This window comes from Frieseomelitta varia, unplaced genomic scaffold, assembly GCF_011392965.1.
Source record: "Frieseomelitta varia isolate USP_RPSP 00005682 unplaced genomic scaffold, Fvar_1.2 scaffold_790, whole genome shotgun sequence".
NCBI lineage: Eukaryota > Metazoa > Arthropoda > Insecta > Hymenoptera > Apidae > Frieseomelitta > Frieseomelitta varia.
The window spans coordinates 265,311-283,119 of NW_025110579.1; the positions used below are offsets into that span (position 1 = coordinate 265,311).

The 17,809-nt window shown below is 30.4% G+C and overlaps 7 protein-coding genes across 11 annotated transcripts; 5 read left to right on the forward strand and 2 right to left on the reverse strand.

Moving 5' to 3' along the window:
- Positions 1-161: 161 nt before the first annotated feature.
- Positions 162-4,203, forward strand: LOC122535967 (putative leucine-rich repeat-containing protein DDB_G0290503). 5 transcript variants are annotated; one of them, XM_043667928.1, is made up of 2 exons: positions 162-440; positions 1,279-4,203. In XM_043667928.1, exon 2 carries the CDS (start codon positions 1,308-1,310, stop codon positions 3,987-3,989), a length of 2,682 nt encoding a protein of 893 aa, XP_043523863.1. In that variant the 5' UTR covers positions 162-440; positions 1,279-1,307; the 3' UTR covers positions 3,990-4,203. The 5 variants fall into 5 exon arrangements, with proteins under 5 accessions (XP_043523863.1, XP_043523864.1, XP_043523862.1 ...); XM_043667929.1 differs by lacking the exon at positions 162-440 and adding an exon at positions 493-511; XM_043667927.1 differs by lacking the exon at positions 162-440 and adding an exon at positions 537-984.
- Positions 4,204-4,578: 375 nt separating this feature from the next.
- LOC122535963 (beta-1,4-galactosyltransferase 7) lies at positions 4,579-6,771 on the reverse strand. Its single transcript, XM_043667918.1, has 5 exons — positions 5,983-6,771; positions 5,696-5,910; positions 5,378-5,601; positions 5,160-5,306; positions 4,579-5,085 (listed from the first exon to the last, which is right to left on the reverse strand). The coding sequence occupies exons 1-5, from the start codon at positions 6,083-6,085 to the stop codon at positions 4,794-4,796; spliced, it is 981 nt and encodes a 326-aa protein (XP_043523853.1). The 5' UTR covers positions 6,086-6,771; the 3' UTR covers positions 4,579-4,793.
- A 276-nt stretch (positions 6,772-7,047) lies between these two features.
- Positions 7,048-10,659, forward strand: LOC122535971 (melanotransferrin). The gene is made up of 9 exons (XM_043667937.1): positions 7,048-7,241; positions 7,418-7,830; positions 7,910-8,027; positions 8,089-8,268; positions 8,331-8,788; positions 8,871-9,035; positions 9,104-9,192; positions 9,275-9,615; positions 9,681-10,659. The coding sequence occupies exons 1-9, from the start codon at positions 7,175-7,177 to the stop codon at positions 10,319-10,321; spliced, it is 2,472 nt and encodes an 823-aa protein (XP_043523872.1). The 5' UTR covers positions 7,048-7,174; the 3' UTR covers positions 10,322-10,659.
- A 28-nt stretch (positions 10,660-10,687) lies between these two features.
- LOC122535974 lies at positions 10,688-12,894 on the forward strand. The gene is made up of 3 exons (XM_043667942.1): positions 10,688-11,889; positions 11,962-12,091; positions 12,288-12,894. The coding sequence occupies exons 1-3, from the start codon at positions 11,782-11,784 to the stop codon at positions 12,542-12,544; spliced, it is 495 nt and encodes a 164-aa protein (XP_043523877.1). The 5' UTR covers positions 10,688-11,781; the 3' UTR covers positions 12,545-12,894.
- On the reverse strand, positions 10,753-11,571 carry LOC122535981. The gene is made up of 5 exons (XM_043667953.1): positions 11,513-11,571; positions 11,307-11,448; positions 11,120-11,230; positions 10,889-11,057; positions 10,753-10,796 (listed from the first exon to the last, which is right to left on the reverse strand). The coding sequence occupies exons 1-5, from the start codon at positions 11,524-11,526 to the stop codon at positions 10,753-10,755; spliced, it is 480 nt and encodes a 159-aa protein (XP_043523888.1). The 5' UTR covers positions 11,527-11,571.
- A 219-nt stretch (positions 12,895-13,113) lies between the features above and the next one.
- On the forward strand, positions 13,114-16,230 carry LOC122535972 (eukaryotic translation initiation factor 5B-like). Its single transcript, XM_043667938.1, has 6 exons — positions 13,114-13,276; positions 13,342-13,456; positions 13,788-14,231; positions 14,662-14,998; positions 15,166-15,377; positions 15,698-16,230. The coding sequence occupies exons 1-6, from the start codon at positions 13,134-13,136 to the stop codon at positions 16,199-16,201; spliced, it is 1,755 nt and encodes a 584-aa protein (XP_043523873.1). The 5' UTR covers positions 13,114-13,133; the 3' UTR covers positions 16,202-16,230.
- Positions 16,231-17,248: 1,018 nt separating this feature from the next.
- Positions 17,249-17,748, forward strand: LOC122535975. Its single transcript, XM_043667943.1, has 2 exons — positions 17,249-17,429; positions 17,492-17,748. Exons 1-2 carry the CDS (start codon positions 17,249-17,251, stop codon positions 17,746-17,748), a joined length of 438 nt encoding a protein of 145 aa, XP_043523878.1.
- The last annotated feature ends 61 nt before the right edge of the window (positions 17,749-17,809 follow it).

The following is a 17,809-nucleotide window of genomic DNA, read 5'->3' on the forward strand; positions in this document are numbered from 1 at the left end:
ACAAAGCATAAGAATATTAGACGTTTAATGCGTATTTGCCGTAAGAGCCGCTGTTTAGATACTAACCTTATCACTCTATAATAAAATATAAAACGAATATATTGTGTGTATAATCTTTATTTTATGCTCGAAAGCAAATAAATTGGTAACAATTTATTTGAACTCATTATTTGGTATTAATACAAAGCAAGCGTGTTTAAGAAAATTTTACATGAATTTTCTATTCGAACGATGTTAATATGAAACAATATTGAAACAGTGAATGCGATGTACCACGTGTGACGAGTACAAAAATAAGTATTCACAGATAATTCAAGTGATCAATTTTTAAAAGTGCAATATAGTTGATAACCCGTATAACGTACAGATTATTTTAAAACTTTGATATTTCATCCGATAAAGATGACATACAAGTATGAGTTAGAAGTAGAATTTAAAAGGCAAGTATAATAGGATTAAACGACGTGTAGAGTCGATGTCAACGAAAATACATTTAATTTTATTCGATAATGTAAGATACCGATTAACCTATCTGTTATTCGATTCTCGAGGTAGCCATATTACGTCCGGAACATTTGGATTGCGTAGGGTGTTCGAAACTTGTCTGAAAACGAGTTTGCTGTTGTCAGTGCTACGGGAACAGTTCTGGCTGCTTAACTCCAAAATTATATAAATTTGTTTATCAGTCACGTGTAATTGATAAACGACATACCAGTAAATTTATAAGTTGTAATTTATAACAATGGACTTTGTATAGGATTAGTGAGTAGGATGAACGAATTTTGGATTTCGTACCATATATTGTTGCCGAAAAGTGGAGTGCAAGAAATATTTTCCTTCATTTAAGAGTTCGAACAGCCTAACAATTTATATAAGAAGTTTTGAAACTTATCCGGATTGAAATCGTAACAACTAATTTTTCACAATGTTTTGTATACAACCGATTGAACTTTTTCAGTTAACGGCTATAAATGAAGGACAAAGGTTTGATTTACATAAAAAAGTACTTTTTAAAATATTCTTTTGTTAAGTTTATTTTGTTAAAAAAACGAATTTTCTCCCGCATTACTTCGATCTTCAGAATTTGCTTAAATTACTTGAATTGTTTGTTTAAGTCGCTATGTGTAATTAAGTTCATTAAACTTTTGAGTTACTGTATTGTACATTACATATAAAAGTCATTAATTTTAATTAATGTGTTACATTTTTAGTTAGGTTAGATTAATAGAACCGCGTTGTTCATCTTAGCATTACAAGTTTATCATTTACAATTTACAGAGCTCTTAATAATTTCTGGATGTCTAAATATGCCAGGCTGTGCAGCAGTTGGCTGCAACAATCGTAGTGAGAAAGGTTATATTATGAAATGTTTTCCACGTGATCCAAAGTTGAGGAAAATTTGGCAAGAACGTGTTGCTAGAGCTGATTGGGAACCATCAAATAACTCATTTCTTTGTCATGTGCATTTTGAATCTCAAGAGTGGTCTATAACACAAAGTGGTAGAATTAGATTGAGAAAGAATGCAATACCTTCTATATTTACTGTGACATCTAATAGAAAATCTCCTAAAAAAAAGACTAAGACATTTGATAGTAAAGGTGAAAGCATATTGCAAGGTGAATATAACATAGAATACATGGAAATTGATACAGAACATTCATCTATTGAACATTTAGAAGAGAAAGATTTGGATTTTCAGGAGATTGAAGACTCGTCTATGCAGCAATCTATTGAAAATAGTTTTAAATACACTTACAAATCTACAGAGGCTAAAAAAGAAGAAAGCGTTAAGATTAATCATCAGACACAAAATATTGTAATGATTGCCGAGGATAATCTTACTGATATTAATAATTTAGTGGAACAATACAACATTGAAATCCAACCAAATGATAATAAAAAGAAAATTGAAGTCATGGATAAATTAAAAACTCAAGTATCAAATATCACAATGAAGAAAGAAATTAAGCTGGAAATTATGGAGCGTAATGCATTTGAAGATAGTTATGATGAAATTGAAGAGAAATTAAAGCAAATTTGTGATGGTGGATCCACTGAAGATGACAATTATAAAAATGAGATTCAAAAAGAAGATGAAGTTGAAGAAAAAACAGATGGTAAAGTTGAATCCACCAGTAATGACCAAAAAGTTACTTCCTCTGATGTGAGTCATTTATCAATAAAAAATGAAGTTGGACATATACTTGCAGGCAAAGAGGAAAATGTTGAAATAATTTTTGGCACTGAAAGTGGAGATGAAAAAACATCTGCATCTCAAAATATATTAAAAGTAAATAAAGTGGATAACAATACATTGAAAGAAGTTGAAATGATTTATGTTAAAGATGAAAAAAAAGTTTTTAATGAAGACATAGAAGAAAATTTTTCTAAAGATGAAGTTCATGTTATACCAAATATAAGAGCAGCTATGAAACGTAAAAGAAGAACTAGGGAAGAAATAATGAAATCAATAAAGAAATCAATTAGAAGCAATTCAGATCAGGATATTAATTCTTCAAGTAATACTGACTCATCTGAAGTACAAATCAAAAATGAATTATCTTTATTTTCTTCAGAAATAAATGATATCAATAAGAATGATACAAAAGAAGAAACTGCAAAATTTGTCATTAAAATAACTGGTGACTCTGATGATGTAACTGAAATTATTGAAGAATTATCATCTAATACAATAGGAACACAAATATCTAAAGAATTCAATACTTTTTCTAAAATTGAGGAAAATGATTCACTTGTTACATCTATTATAACAGTACTGTCACCAAAAAATCTTAAAGGTATTATTTATGGAGATTTCAACAATTCATTAATAAAGGATGACTATGTAACTTCAAGTAAAGAAACGTTAATAATGAATCAAGATGAAGATAGAGAGTTTACAAGTTTAAATTCAACTCATAGTTCTAAAACATACCATTCGAACATACATACATGTTCTGATGAAGAAGAGAGGCTTAAGATAAGGACCAATTCACCATTACAAAATTGTACACAAGATGTTCCAGTCACTTTGGAAAACAATCGTGGTTGTATTTCTTCAGACTATGAAGATCTACTAGAGAGAATACAAATTCAAGAGGGTGTAATTGCGAAGTTAACTGATCAGATAATTATTTATAAAGATTTGGAAAATAGCATAAGAGGTAAAGTTACTGGACATGAAATACAAATCAAAGATGTAGAAACTTCTAGAATTAATACAAGATCAAGTAAAACGCAACTTTTTATATATAAAAAAAATATAGAATCCAAGCAAAGATTAATAGAAGATTTATCAAACAGAGTGAATTATTTGGAAGAAACGAATAAGAAATTAATGAAAAATGTAACATTGGAATCTCAGCAAAAAAGAAAGCTTGAAGGACAAATTAAACAGAAGGATAATCGGATAAAGGAACTTAATTGGAAACTGGAAAAAGCGTCCAAATATCTCGAAAGAGCAGAAAAGAACACAAATACCTATAGAAGAAAAATGTTGAATATGCAAACTATTATAAGAAGAAGAAAACTTTTAGATGAAAAACTGAGCAAATTTGACATGTTAATAGATAATTCTAAAAAAGAAAAGGTTTTATCCATGGCAATAGAAATCAGAAAAGTTTGTGGAAGAATAGGATATGATAAGCTGATTTCTTATGGGTTTCCATTACCACCACCACAAGCTTTAAAGGAAGGAATTCTCACTGAAGATTTTGCAAATTCCAACAGAAGTGATATGTATGAGGTACGAAATTCTACGCAGATAAATGTTAAAACAGAAAAAGTTCATGATACAAATAATGAATCTGAAATATATGAAAAGGACACAGAACTTCTAGAGTCAGTTGGTAAGGCAACTGAATATGAAAGTACAGAAACTGTGACAGGAACTGTACAAGACATTTTTGATGAAAATAATGATGGTGATGATTTTAGTACAAATGAATTGAGAGAACATTTTATTCTGCAATTAAATGCAGTTATGTAGCCATAATTTTGTATTTTAATTATATTCTTTTCTTTACATCTTAAGAACTGTAATATTAAGAACCTAAATACTTAGATAAAATTTCGTCTGTCATTGTACAATATGTATCATTATACTCTTAATAATTATATTTATTGTACAGTATAATCTGATATCCTTATTTCAAATGTAAATATATGTACAATATACATGTATAATATAAAAGACCATTTTACTAATCAATTGCAGTATTAAATTATTGCTCATGAATAATTTTCTGCATAATGGTCTACCTTAAAAGATTATATAATATTTTTTGCCTCTTAATAATGAATTTTATATTTTAGTAAAGTAGGAAAGACAGATTTGTTATTTGAAATTTATCATTATCAACAACACTCCAATGTTTAGCAATAAAATATTAAAAATATATGAATTTACTTATATTATTTAAACAAAAAGGAAAGTAGAATACAATAAATTAACTATTTCGTATAAAAGAAGTGTAAAAACATAATACTTTTACATATTGTATAACATTGTTAATATCTAAGCAGTATATTAAAAATATAAATATAAGTTGTGAGAAATTATACTATAATTTTTTTACGTTAATTTAAAGGCAACGCCATATCAATACTTGTGATCTATCATGAGTGTAAAATAAGATCAGGAGTGAGTGATCGATGATATTGCCTTTGAATTAACTAAATAATCATTTGGCTCATTTCAATAATATAAAGTATAATGATAATAAATACATTTAACTACACGTGTATTTGTGTGTGTTCTTTTTTTCTTTTAATGTAACTTTTGTTAGAATAATTACAATCCAGTGGCAGACTTGTTATTATTAACTTTCTTTTTCTCCTTTGATTTTCCATCTTTGGATCCAACAATTTTATCACATTCGCACCAAGGTGTAATCATTTTATCACACATTAAAGAAATATTAAGGACTGTTAATGGAGTATCCCCAATTGTCATTATAACTGTACCTAATATTTTATAAGAAACATTATTTAAGCCAGTTTGACGGTCTCGTTTTCTAGTAACTTCCCGTTGATTATAACATTTTATCATATCTCGTTTCCTATGATTTCTGTCATGTATATGTCTATAATAAAGTGACATAATCAATTACATTTATTAATATCTAATATAAATAAATCTTTTGCAGAACACACTTACTTGAATGTATTATGCGTTCCAGTAGATACATTTTGTGGTCTCATAACAGTTAATCCAGCTTCTTTTAATCGAACATAGAACTCATCATCTTCAAGACCCCATCCCCAATATTTATTAGACATTCCATTTACTTGCATAAAATGTTCTCTGCAGAAATATTTTTATTATCAATTCACTTAAATTTTTTAGTATTTTATACAATAATAACTATTAAAAACCTTTTAATAAGTAATATTCCACCAACAAAAGTTGGATAATGATATCTAGGATGTAATTCTGGAGAAGATATATGATATGGACCCTTATTGGGGAAAGAATACAATAATTCATCATTTATAGGCAATAAATCTACATCATGTATAGCTATATAATCAAACTCTTTGTCAATTTCAAGAAAGCCTACATTTATAAGAGAGGCTCGATTAAATCTAAATCTATCAACCTGGAAGATACAGTATTATTATTATTATTATTATTATTATTACATTTGAATAACATGTTTTAATTTATTGGTGATTAAATTGATAAAAAGATACCTGATTAAGTACAAATATATGATAATCTATATTTTGTTTATCCAAAAATTTTTTCATATGAGGAGCAAATATTAATAGCTCTTCAAAACGATCTCGAAATGGCACAAGTATAGCTAAATGATGTAATGATTTTTTATAAACTTTATTATCATTATTCTGCAATTTATTGTTATTGTATTGACTTGATTGTGTAGCAATTTCACATTTACATTCATCTAAAATTGTAAAATCAAAAGGTATTATTTAATAATCACCTTGCTAAAGCATTGAGAATATAAAAGACTTACCAATACTTATAGGAGCAATACTTATCAGACATGAAATAATAAATGTGATTAAAATGCAAGCAAATATATATTTAAATTTGATATTTTTCCAAACAACTTCCATGCCTTGTAACAAGTACTAAGTAAAGTATCTTAAGTTTACAAGTACATAAATTAATCATCGAATAGTCTTACAAAGATTTATTGGTATAGCAACATTTTCTTATTTCAAGAAAATTTACAAAGCGCTGATAACCCTTGTCCTTTTTCTTATTTATAGTAGTAGATCATGATTGAGATTGGTACAAATCGCATTGCAGCTCGTATAGTTGAAAATTACGATTCTACATCGATTTGTTAAATATGAGGTATCTTCGATATCACACGAAAATTAGGCAATCACGAGTTGCAAGATTTTATTGTTCTCACATACTTTTTTTATAGATCATTTGAACGAACGCATTAATCAATCTTCATTCAAAACCATTTATCTTCGTTGGCCAAAGATTCATCAGTCACTGGACCGAGAAGCGTACGTTTCTTACACCAAATGTATATATTTTCTAAGTGATCATACCCACAATTACAGTATACGCAAAGATTTAATTCAAACATCATTAATATTCAACGTTGCTCAGTTGAGCATACGGAAAGTATTTATTTTATAACACCAACAATTAACCATATTACCTAAAAGAATAAATTGTACCATACTGACTTCTGCATTGTTTGCCTTACACTATGTAATACTATGATAGTCAGTCCAGTAATGTTCACAATTTTAGGTAATTGAAATGAGAAGATAATTCAAATCACATTTTTGAAAGATAAAATATTATCTATGTTTTCTTAACTGACTATTTTATTGTCAAAATTGCTTATTACAATTTTACAAAAGCTAACATAGATTTTATAAATGTATTTTCTAAATATGTAGTGGTATCAATTTCTTTAATTTGTTAGTTATATTAATTATCAGTTATATAGTTATCAATTTTAAATATAAAATAAATACGTGAGAAATGAATGAAAATGCTGAATATTGAATATATTGTCAGTAATTTATAACTCAATAATTGTATATGAATGACATTGCTATAGTTTGCTATAGTGATGTGAATGAATAATACACGTAGTATAGTAAGTTTTAGAGTATAAAGTAATGGGTGTTGTCTTTCGTAGCAATTAACGCTTAGACGAAAAAAGCATTAAAATGCTACCAAAAAACTGCATAAATTTAATTATAATATTCTGCAGTTTGTCCTGCCACTTTATATATGGTATAATAAATACTTTTGTTTTTGAATAATTTAGTCATCTTATTTATTTCGTTTAATATTTGTTGTTGTTTAACTATTAATTGTTACTTATAATTGAAAATAAAAGATGTTAAATATTTACTTAGTATTTACAATTATCGTTAATATCAATAAAATGCTTGACTTTGTTTTTTCAGGACAAAATCTCACCAATACTGTTATATGGTGTACAATATCTGATGCTGAACAACATAAGTGTAATGCATTTTCAAGAGCAGTCGATCGCGAAATAGCGTTTTTTGAATATACTTATATCTCTTTGCAATGCATACAAGCATCTAATAAAGAAGAATGCATGACTTTGCTGGATCAGGAGAAAGCACAAATAACCACTTTAGATGCTGGTGAAATTTTTGTAGCAGGACGTTATCACAGTTTAATCCCATTTATGCAGGAAATATACGAAAGTGGTGTGAATTATCAGTATGCAGTAGCAGTAATTAAAAAAGGATCCTTGCCAGATGTTCAAAATTTACACGATTTAAGGGGTAAAAAGGCTTGTTTCGCTGGCCTTGGAATGCTTGCTGGTTGGGTTATACCAATCTATACAGTAAATATGATTTGTTTTGCTATATTTCTATATAATGGTGCTTGTTAATTAAACATGTGTTTCTTCCTATTTAATATAGTTTATGAAAGAAGGTGGATTAGAAGTTGTTGATTGTAACAATCATGTTAAATCTGCTATCAATTACTTTGGACCCAGTTGTGCCGTAAATTCATTGATAGATAAATATAATCCATTAGGTATGATTAATAGTAATTCCACATATATTTTCAATTTTTTTATAACAATTTTAAATTTTAGGTGATAATTCTGATCAATTATGCAAATTGTGTATTGGAAAAATATCTGGAGAAAGATGTACAACTGCAGATCCTTATGCAGGATATGAAGGAGCATTTCGATGTTTAGTAGAAGCAGGAGAAATTGCTTTCTTAGTACACACAACAGTGGATGAAATGACATCAACAACATTTGATTTCAGTATGTATTTAATTTGTGGCAATACTATTATAATGTTAATAAATAACGTTAATTTTTTTAAGATTCTGTGAAGAAAGAGCAATTTGAGTTGCTTTGTCGTGATGGTACTCGTAAACCGATTGATGAATATAAATTTTGTAATTGGGGCAGTGTTCCATCACGCGCTATAGTCACCTCGTCTGCTACAAAATTTGAGACACGTCGATTATATCAGCGGTTTTTGGAAAAAGCAGTTAGAATATTAGGCAAACATAATGCGAGAAATTCAACCGAATTTTATGACAATCGTTTTGAAAACCGACCAGGTTTTAATAGTAATAATAGGTTTAACAGAACGGAATATGTTAATCCAAACGAATATAGCACAGATAACTTTGAACATCGTAACGGGAATGAAAGAAGCCATGATGGAAATGAATTATGGGATAACACAGAATCAACGAATATACAACCAATAGAAACTTTCAATTTATTTGAGTCTGCACCTAAATATGGAATGCATCATAATTTAATTTTTTCTGTAAATAATAATACATATTTCTTTTCAATAATATTATTCTCTTTTTTATTTAATAATCTCATTTCAGATTATATAATTTCAGGACGCAGCACGAGACTTCGCTCAATTACCTGAGAAAGATCAAATATATACTGGTTATTTGGGCAGATCTCTTGATCTAATACTGGAAATGCGTCGATGTCCAGTTAGTAAAATGACCTTATGTATTACATCTGATCCAGAAATGGAAAAATGTGTAAAAATGAAGGTAAAGATTTAAAAAAATAAATATAATTTTATATTAAATTTAATTATCAATGTTTGTTCTTATATTAGATAGCATTAAAGGCGCAGCTATTGAAGCCAGAATTAAATTGCCATAAAGGCCACAGTCAAATTCATTGCATGCAGGCTATACGAAGTGGGTATGTATAAAAAAAGTTTGCAAATAAACTTAATAAAAAATAGAAGAATTTGTCTTAAGATAAAATTAATTCTTTTTTCTAGAATCGCCGATGTAGCAGTATTAGATACAAGTGACGTATATACTGCTGGTTTACGCTTCGATTTGATTCCATTTATATCTGAAGTTTATAATTTACCTACACCAGAATATTACGTGGTCGCAGTTGCGAAAGAGGAAGACGATAACACAGATCTGACTTATCTTAAAAATAAGTATACTTGTCATACAGGGATCAATACAGCCGCAGGTTGGGTGTATCCGCTGGCATATCTTATTTCGAATACATGGATCAGGGGTTATGGCTGTGATTCAGTTCACGCTGCTGCAGAATATTTCAGTAAATCTTGCGTTCCGGGCGCGCTTAGTACCGAATACAATACAGGTACTTATAATTTTTATACTAACATTTATCACAGATTCTACATCTGAATTTATTACGTATTGCAGGAGTACCATATGACAATATGTGCGACCTGTGCCACGGTACCAGCTTCCGTTATTGTCGTAGAGATGCGTCTGAAGATTACTATGGATATACTGGTGCCTTTAGATGTTTAGTCGAGGGGGGTGGAGACGTAGCTTTTGTAAAACACACAACGGTCGCAGAAAATACCGATGGAAAACGGCGAGAAACATGGGCACGTAATACTTTTACAAAAGATTTTGAATTACTTTGTCCAGACGGCACTCGTCGTCCAACAACCGATTACATACATTGCAATTTAGGAAAGGTGGCATCAAATGCAGTAGTTACACGTGGTGGATATTACGGATATAACGAGACACAAATAAACGCTTATATAAATTTATTTATTTATGCCCAACAATTTTATGGAAGGAAGGAACAGGACGAATTTAGTTTTAGCATGTTTTACAGTCAACCGCCTTATAGCGATTTGATTTTCCAAGATGCTACACAGCAGTTGGTAGTAATACCACCAGAAAAAAGAGAATTTAGTGCGTATTTAGGGCCAGATTTCATGAGAGCTAGAAGAATTGTAGATTGCAATGCTGGCGCATCAGCTATAGAGCATTCAATAATAGCCACGGTAGCTATGATTATATTTGCTTACATATTTAGTAGATAAAAAGTATTCTAAATTTTTTCTCAACAAATGAATATATGTACATTCGATAGAGAGTTTACAAAATATATTTAGGTATATTTCCTAGGTTTTAAATTTTCGAGATGTACGAGATGTGTTCAGAAATTAATTATATTTTTTGTATTTTATATACTGATATATTGTTAAACGAGTGAATGTGGTAATGTAATGCGTAGTTCTCGACTAAAGACTATAATATAATCCGTCCTTTTTCTCAATACATATAAAATGACATATTTAATTGCGTATAATATCGTACGTGTACCTTATGCCGTCCATTAATACTTTTATATTGAATAAAGCTGGTTTATAATATTTCAGTTAGGTTCATTATTCTTTTTTATTTAAATATAGATCTTATATTTTTTATTGATATGCTGCTTTGAAATCTTTTCGTCTTCGATCAACCGTTCTTACACACCTTTAGCATTTGTTAATTCCTTCAGTTTCTTTCTGACTATTATAAACAAACGAGAAAGTAATCTTACATTAGTTAGTTTGATAATAAAATAATTAAAAAATAAAATTATTAGAAATACAGATAAATACCTAAAGCAGATAATCGAACGCCTAACTTCTTAGGTAACATTATGGGTGCCCAATCCTTTAATGTATTCATTGACAATTCGCGTGCTTCTTTTAATCTCTTTATCTTAAAAGTGTTCCTTTGACTCGACGAAATAGATGTTTTAGGAATTTTCCGAGTAGGTTTGCTCACCTTAAGATACCGAATAATTCAATTAACACTCTACTAGATTAAAATTAAAGGAACATATTTACATTAGAAAAATGATTTTTATATGCCGATTTATGCTTCACAGATTTAGGTTGCGCTAAGATGTCGATACGTCTTAATTTTTTTACGCTTTTTCGTTTTTTCTTACGATGCTCCTAGAAACAGATGTAATATCTTATTTGTTGTTTATTTATGAGCTATTGCTAAATTAAGAATGACTTCTTATTTTACTTTCTTCAATTTTTTATTTTGTATCAACGAACTGTCGATATTTCCCGCAACAACTGTGCTTTTTACTCTTCTAGGAGCGCACCAATAAGTGTTTCGTTTGTTACGATGAGTTTTGATAACTGATTTTGACGTTTTTTCGTGTCTATGTAGAAAATAGCGTTAGCAGGTATCAGAAAACTAGGAAGATAGGAAAACATTATATTTACTGCGATTTGTTCATCTTAGAACGAAAATTTAGAGGATTGGTTTCACTGGACAAAAAATTTTGTCGGGAGACTTGAAATTTTGTTCACGATTACTGTTTGTTGGATATATTACCGAGAAAGAATTGAAGTTTGCAAGTATCCTTATTTTACGATCGCTTCACTGTCAATATTTTAACCCTAAGACAAAATTTTCAAAATTCTCTGTTGCTTTCACAATTCACATTACATCTCTCTCCAAGTCTCGAATCAGGTAACAATTTTACAATCAAATGAACGATATGAACACGGATGTTCATCAAGATAATGTACCAAGACTTGAAAAACTAGCGAAACCCAGAAAAAAGACCGATAAAACCAATAACTATAACGCCTTCAATGTAAGTACTGTGAATGTATTATAGAAGTATATACGAAGAATATAAATCTTCTAATTTATTTAAATATTTTAGGTAAAACGTGGAGCATTGTCGTACCAAATTACGGATTCACTGAACAGATTAGCTCAACCTAGGCGAAAACCAGCTACGAACGTGTCAAATATATCCAATTTTAGCACGAGAAACTCACCTACGAGTACAGGTAGTTTAAAGGAAGCATTTCAAGTGTCACTTATTGTCGAACACTTTTTTATTTCATCAGTTTGAGGAGCTCTTTAAGTTAGAATTTTTCTTTTAGCGAAGAAGTTAGTTGTTTTGGAAATATTAACAATATTGTAATATTCACGTAGAAAATGTAGAAACGTAAATGTTCGATACAATTACGCGATTGTTCTTAGTGAAACAAGGCCATCACAAGTTAATAAATAGCAGCGAGCAGTCAAAGGACGCGCAAGAATCGAAGAAGAAGAAGTTCCTGCTGGACACTTATGCTCGTATCACCGCAGCAAGGAATAAAGGATGCTCGAGACGACTGCATGAACTTGCGAAACCGAAAAGCCGTGTGATTCGTACTGAACCTTTCGACGATTTCGAGAATTACTTTCAAACGATGAAGAAATACAACGCGAAAGCTCCGCATCAGAAAAGAAAATAATACCATAAACTTCGTTACAATGGTGTAATACAAAATAAATAACATCCACACAGAACTTTTGATACTTACTTTAAGAACTTCCAAACTTCCAATTTTATTCATTAACTTCTATTTAATTAAACGAACATTTCGTATCGGTAAAAAACAAACGAAGGGTTGCTTCCTTTTAAAATTTGACAAACTCCATTCGCATAACACGAAGACTAAGTAAAATCGCACAAAATGAAATCACGATATTAAAAATGAAGAATTTAATGTAAAACAATAACGTGAAACGAAAAATGTCACCTCTAACGTTTTTAATATTCATCTTATCCATTAATAAATTGGGAAATATTTAACCTAGATCATGAGTATTAAATTAGTGAGAGCGATAAAGAAGTTTATTTTATTACTCGAAGAAGTAATTATATTTTATAATTTAAAGAATTAAAAATTAAAGAAGATGAATTTTATTTTTAAACAAGAAGTTCATTTTATACCTATATTATTTGTTTGAAGAAACCCAACTTGTTCATTTCATCTTAAATTTTTAAATTGAATTCTAATTTAATTGTTCGTTTAGATTAGAAAATAAAACGTTTTAAAAATGGCTCCCAAGATGAAAAAACCTGCAAAAGATAAGGTCGGGAGGAGAGATCAAAATATGAAGGAAATGAAGGAACCAACGAAACCTCCTCGAGCGGCAGCCGGCAGATTAAGAAAAGTAGAGAGACCGAAACTGAAGGCAAAGTAAGCGTAATTTTTTTTGTTGAGTAAATAAAAATTCGAATCTTTCCAACGTTGACGATTTTTAGAAGAGTTAGGCGTAAATTGAAAGGATGGCTAGCGACGCCGGCTGATTGGACGCGTTTCAATGCCTGGGCGAAAATCAACGCACTACCAAAAAAGTATCCGGAACCTGAGCCTATAGTTAGTAATAAATAAATTTATGCATTTGTGAGATTTTATATAATAAAAAAAGAGCCACGTTCAAGTCCAAAATTGGAAAGTAAATAAAAGTGATAATATTATAAACGCTATTTTTTGAAATTTGTCTACAAATTTATTATTCATGTCGTTTTTAACAATAAACGAACTCACGGAGATAAATTTTTGTTTTTTTGAAAATTAAACGCTAAACAGTGTACCTGAATAATGAAGTTGTGAAATTTTGATTAGTGGAATTTATCGTTCTCTTTTCTGAAAAACTCCTACAATAATTTAACAGAAGAAACAAATTTAAGTTTTATTTGTTCCTCAGGTTCGACCATCGAGGCCATTGTCTCAATTAAAGAAAAGGATCAAAATGTTGGCGAAACCAAAGGAGAGACCCGATGAAAGCATTCATTGCAGATTAGATCTTACTATCTCGAAAATGGCATTAAGAGCAATTCCATCTAAAAGAACGATTTTACTAGCTCTACCAAAGATAAGACTGGTCGATTTTGGTCGAATTTATTATCAGGTTTCTCCAGCAGCATTGAAGTACCAGCCAACTCGAAGAATCATCGAGCTGAGTATGCCTCGTGTCTTTATTAAAGAAGAATACAAACCATCTAGATTACAGGAGCGAGTATTGGATGAAGAGAGATTGAGCAAATTGGCTTTAGCGAAGAAACTGCTCGATCATTCTGGACAATTAACCAAGGAAGAACTAGAGGAGCTCTTTACATATGGCGTAAAGAAAACTGCGCGTTTATATCAAGTAAGTTTACGTACATAGTATATTGTATTATAGTGTAATATTGCATATTATATATATTATATATTATATGTATATATTATATGTATATATTATATGTATATATTATATGTATATATTATATATTATATGTATATTTTAAAAGTTGAGACGATTCAAGATAAATTTTTTAGAAGAAGTGAAAAGGGGAATTTAGAACAGAGTAATTTGTTAAAAAAATATATTGATAGAGAGAATATTGTGTTTTAAAAAATCAATGATGAAATATTATTCAAAATCTCGCAATTTCTCTTGTAACACAGGACTGAATTATTTTTAACTGTGATATTTTTTGAAATGAATTTGTATTAATTTTACTTAGACTTCACTTCTGATGAATTATTCTGACTTAATTTTGTGTTATCTTTGTGAATTTTCTCTCTTGAATCGCTAGATTACACCTTGGATAAGTTTCCTGGCTATGCCATCATACAGGATGATAAAAGACAGGGAAGACGAGCAGGCGAAAACTTTCAAGAAAACGATAATCGAGGAAGAAGAGAAAAGGGGCAAGAAGGCTTTTGCAGAGTATAAGAGAAGGAAAGAGGAGAAGAGAAGAGGGAAGAAACGAAGTAGGAAAATTATCGAGGCGGAAGAAGAGGTGTATGAAACTGAAGAGAAAGAACGGGAAGCCAAGAGAAGAAAACTTGAGAAATATGCTTGGAGAGTTGCACCGTATCCGTGCATAAATATTCCAATCCCCATCAAGAAAGCAGTATTGAAAACCAAAGGTTTGCCAAAGATAAAATTACAATTGTTTAATTTACAGTAAAAAATCGTATTTTTGATTTCTCGTATTATTATAATATACACTGATGTAATTTTAACTGATAAATTAATTAAGATTTATAAAATGTCCAAAGTTTCTATGACTGATTATAGACTGTCGTTATTTCAGCATCTCCACGTACGGTCGAACTAGCTAAGCCGCGCGAGCGTAAATATAAAACTTTTAAAACTGACCCTTTTACCATAAAAAAAGGTGCATTGGAGGCCACGGCTACTGAAAGAATCGAATCTTTAGCGAAACCAAAGAGCCCTCGAAGCCTCATCGAAAGGAAACCGCCGCGTAAGAAAGATAAATATGGAAGACCGATATTCGAAATGCCCGTAAGATGATTTAATTAACCCGCTAAGGAATAGAATTTGATAATATTGTCGTTGTAAAAGGAAATTGTCTAACATTTTGTGTTTCTTATAGTAAAATTTAATGTAATTTGAAGTTACTATACTAGACTAAAACTGTATTGATAATTATATTTATTTTTGTATTGATAATAGTGGTAATTTTAATCGTCCTCCTCTGGATTCTATAATTTTATGAAATTTTAAGAAATTAGAATGTTTATGATCTTATGTTAAATTTTAGTAAATTTTAGTAAATTTTTCTACTTAGTTACAAATTCATTTGCAGATTCATTTTGTTATAGATTTATGGCAGAGTTCTGCCAAAAATGAAGCCGTATAAAATGGGCAATTGTCCGGAACCGAAAAAGGAGAAGCCTCCTGCTAAAAAGCGACCGATTGATCCGATTATTTATGAAGCAACCTATGATCCTTGTATCTATCCAGACTTGGCGAAGAGGCAGAAAATCGAACGGAAACGAGCTGAGAAATTATTGAAAAAGAAGCCTCGTAGAAAAAAGAAATTGGAAAGACCTGAACATCGTGGTCCGACAGAAGCAGAAGATAAAAAGGAAGAAGTGGAAGAAAAGGAAACGGGCGAAACAGTTGATAAAACTGAAACTGAATTAACTGAAGTAACCGAAGAAACTGAGGTAACCGAAGGGACAGATGTAACTGCTGAAGTAACTGAAGAAACTGAGGTAACCGAAGGAACAGATGTAACTGCTGAAGTAACTGAAGAAACTGAGGTAACCGAAGGAACAGATGTAACTGAAGTAGCTGACGAACCTGAAGAGGAAAGAAAGTAAAAATATGAGAATAGAAAGTAAAAATATGAAATCTACATAATATGAAAATTATAAGTATGTACGATAAAACCGGAGAAATAAAAAGAAAACAGTAAAATAGCTTTTCTGTATTATTAATCACATAATAACTTGGTCTGGATACATCGATTTAAATAGTATCACATTTTTCCTGTATTATTTGAAATGTTAGATTTAAGGTACGAAAAAAATAGACATTGTTTTAACCCAAAATTATGATACGAATACAGACGTTACAATTTTTACGTTTCCTCTACATAATCGTTTACACGATGATTATACAATTCTGCGATATTGCAATCTTGTATCTATTAAGAACGAGTAAATATCATTATTTTACTAATAAATATATGTATGTTTTTGCAATTTCTAATGTCCTTGCTTATATTGTAGATAAATATTATCAAACACATTTTACTTACACTTACTTTTTACTTAGTTACATCTTGCTTGAAGCTTGTTCGTTATAGCAATCATTTAGTACAGAATACATATAATAATATAATATTATTATGACTAACATTACGTGTATTGTATAATATTATAATATTATATCAGATTTAAAATATTAATTACAATTAATTATAATATTCAATATATGAATTTAATATGTCGTAATATTGTATAATGTAATATAATGTAAGATCATGTGTAGGATGAGATCCAAAAATGTGTTACATTTTTGGATCTCATCCTACTGCACTTTAAAGTATTAAAAATATACATGACATATTTTTCCTTAAATGACTTATATTACAATATTTCGATTAAAATTTGACATGTATTCTGTCCACCAGAAAATTACAATTATCGCAATTCAGTCATGTATTGAGATAATTTCCTCCCGGTTTCCCCCTTCGACTAAAGCATATAACATTCTTTCCTGTTCATTGACTTTTCAGTGCTCATCAAGCATCAACTACGCGAGCAATCTCTCGAGCAATTTCAATTTTTAACTTTCCTCGTTCGTGCAGAGAATATTCCATTCGACCATTCGTGAGAAAGACGAATCACTGGACGGATGACAAAATGAAGCTACCATTTTTGTTTTGTATCATCATCATCGGTAACGTTATACATTGCACTCCAGAACCGGAAGCGATAGCGCTGATCGGCAGGATCCGCGGCTCCGTTTTAACATCAAGAAGATTTATACCTTCCTTTCGGTGTGAAATACGCCGAGCCACCCACAGGAGAACGACGTTTTCAGATGAGTTTTTTTTTCTTCTTTTTTTCCTCATCCACCGCGTAATTTTTATTAATCCTGGAAAGATCCTACCTCGTGGACATTTGTCAAACTTATCGTCAGCCTTCAACCGTGCAAACAAAGGCGACTCTCCGCGTGTTTCCTTTTACGCGAGTATTTATGGGACACCGGTGGGAATAATTCTTATAATCTTCTCACGATTCAGGTTGCTGTTTCAGCGGCAGATTGGAAAGATGAGTTTTTAACGCAAAAGCAAAGATCCTTCATGTCCAAATCTAGGTGGTTCCGAACGAACCGATTTCCAAAGACTGCTTGCGTTTGAACGTCTATACTAAAAAAGTACGTCTCGCTTTTTACTGCGTCATAGCGTGATTAATGGATCG